We start from the raw sequence: 1,194 nt of genomic DNA on the forward strand, positions 1-1,194 counted from the left end.
AGGGAACTTTCGACCCTCTGAGGGGGCTTCTGTGGAGCCTTTGGAGTCTTTATTTATACATTATGTGCCTTCATTAATACATTTGTGCCTTTATTTGTGTATTGTGTGCCTTTATTTATATATTTGTGCTTCACAGAGGCGCGCTTTTATTCCCAAGCCGCCTTTTAACAACGCAAAAAAACATGGAAGACTGAGGGGGGGGGAGAGCGAGCGACGGTTAAAAAGGCGCCACGACGTTAAGCGTAGAGGCCTAAAGCTATTCACGAAAGGCCTCTAAGCCCCCGTTGGGCTGCGCAAACGGCGTAAAGAGGCGCCCTGGGTGAGCGCGCGCGGTCCCTTCCAGCCTCTTTCTCCCTTAGCCCCGCCCTTTGCCCGGGCCCGACCAATCACCGCTTCCCTTTCTCCACTCCCGTCTCTCTGATTGGACCGAGCGCGCGTCACTCCCATTCCCCGGGACTCCTTTTGGCGCTCCCCATTCATGCAGTTTGGTTGAGTCTTGTGGTGTATTATTATTATTATTATTTTGATTTTTAAAAAAACTGTTTGCAATAAAAAAGAAACGGAGGATTATTATTAATATTATTATTTTTTAACTCTTTCCTTTTGTTTGGAAATCTGCTGCTGCTGCTTTTTGCATTTGAAACTCTCTTGTCCAGTTTTGCAAGCAATTGAGCTATTATTATTATTATTTGCAACCTTTTTTTGCAAATAAATAACTGTGGGCAAAAGGAAGGAAGGTCTTGCAATTATTGTTTTTTTGGAAAGAACATTTTGCACGCTTCTTATCTTTGCATTGCAAAGCAACAACTTCTGGAAGGTGCCACTATGCCCAAAAGAAAGGTAAGCCCACAAATTGCAAAATTGCATGCATGCATATGTATTCAGGGTGGCAGGGGAAGCAATGGAAGGGGAAACCCTGTTGCAAAAAGCTAAAATCCGATTTTAAAAAAGGGGGCAAGAATGTGGAGAGGGAGAGGACAAATGTCTTGCAGTTGCATTGCACACTGTGTTGGGCTTTTTTGCATTGATGGCTTCCTTTAAAATGTCTGTGCATGCCTTCTGAAGCTGGATCCTGGAGGGAAAAGCATGCATTTCCCCCTTTTTTAAGCCTCCCTTGATCTCCATGGAGGCCCCCAGAGGCATACCATGGCTGTTTGCAAATCCAGCATGGAAGCCACCGACCAATGCAAAACC

General features: G+C 45.1%; 1 protein-coding gene across 1 annotated transcript in view; it reads left to right on the forward strand.

Annotated features, from left to right (window-relative positions):
• The first annotated feature begins 440 nt into the window (after nucleotides 1-440).
• HMGN5 (high mobility group nucleosome binding domain 5) overlaps nucleotides 441-1,194 on the forward strand; it is a 14,934-nt gene continuing 14,180 nt past the window's right edge. Inside the window, exon 1 of the mRNA XM_042479820.1 lies at nucleotides 441-840. Within this exon, the coding sequence (XP_042335754.1) occupies nucleotides 826-840 (15 nt within the window). The 5' untranslated portion in view covers nucleotides 441-825. The remainder of the gene's footprint in view (nucleotides 841-1,194) is intronic.

Source organism: Sceloporus undulatus, chromosome 7 (genome assembly GCF_019175285.1).
Source record: "Sceloporus undulatus isolate JIND9_A2432 ecotype Alabama chromosome 7, SceUnd_v1.1, whole genome shotgun sequence".
Taxonomy (NCBI): domain Eukaryota; kingdom Metazoa; phylum Chordata; class Lepidosauria; order Squamata; family Phrynosomatidae; genus Sceloporus; species Sceloporus undulatus.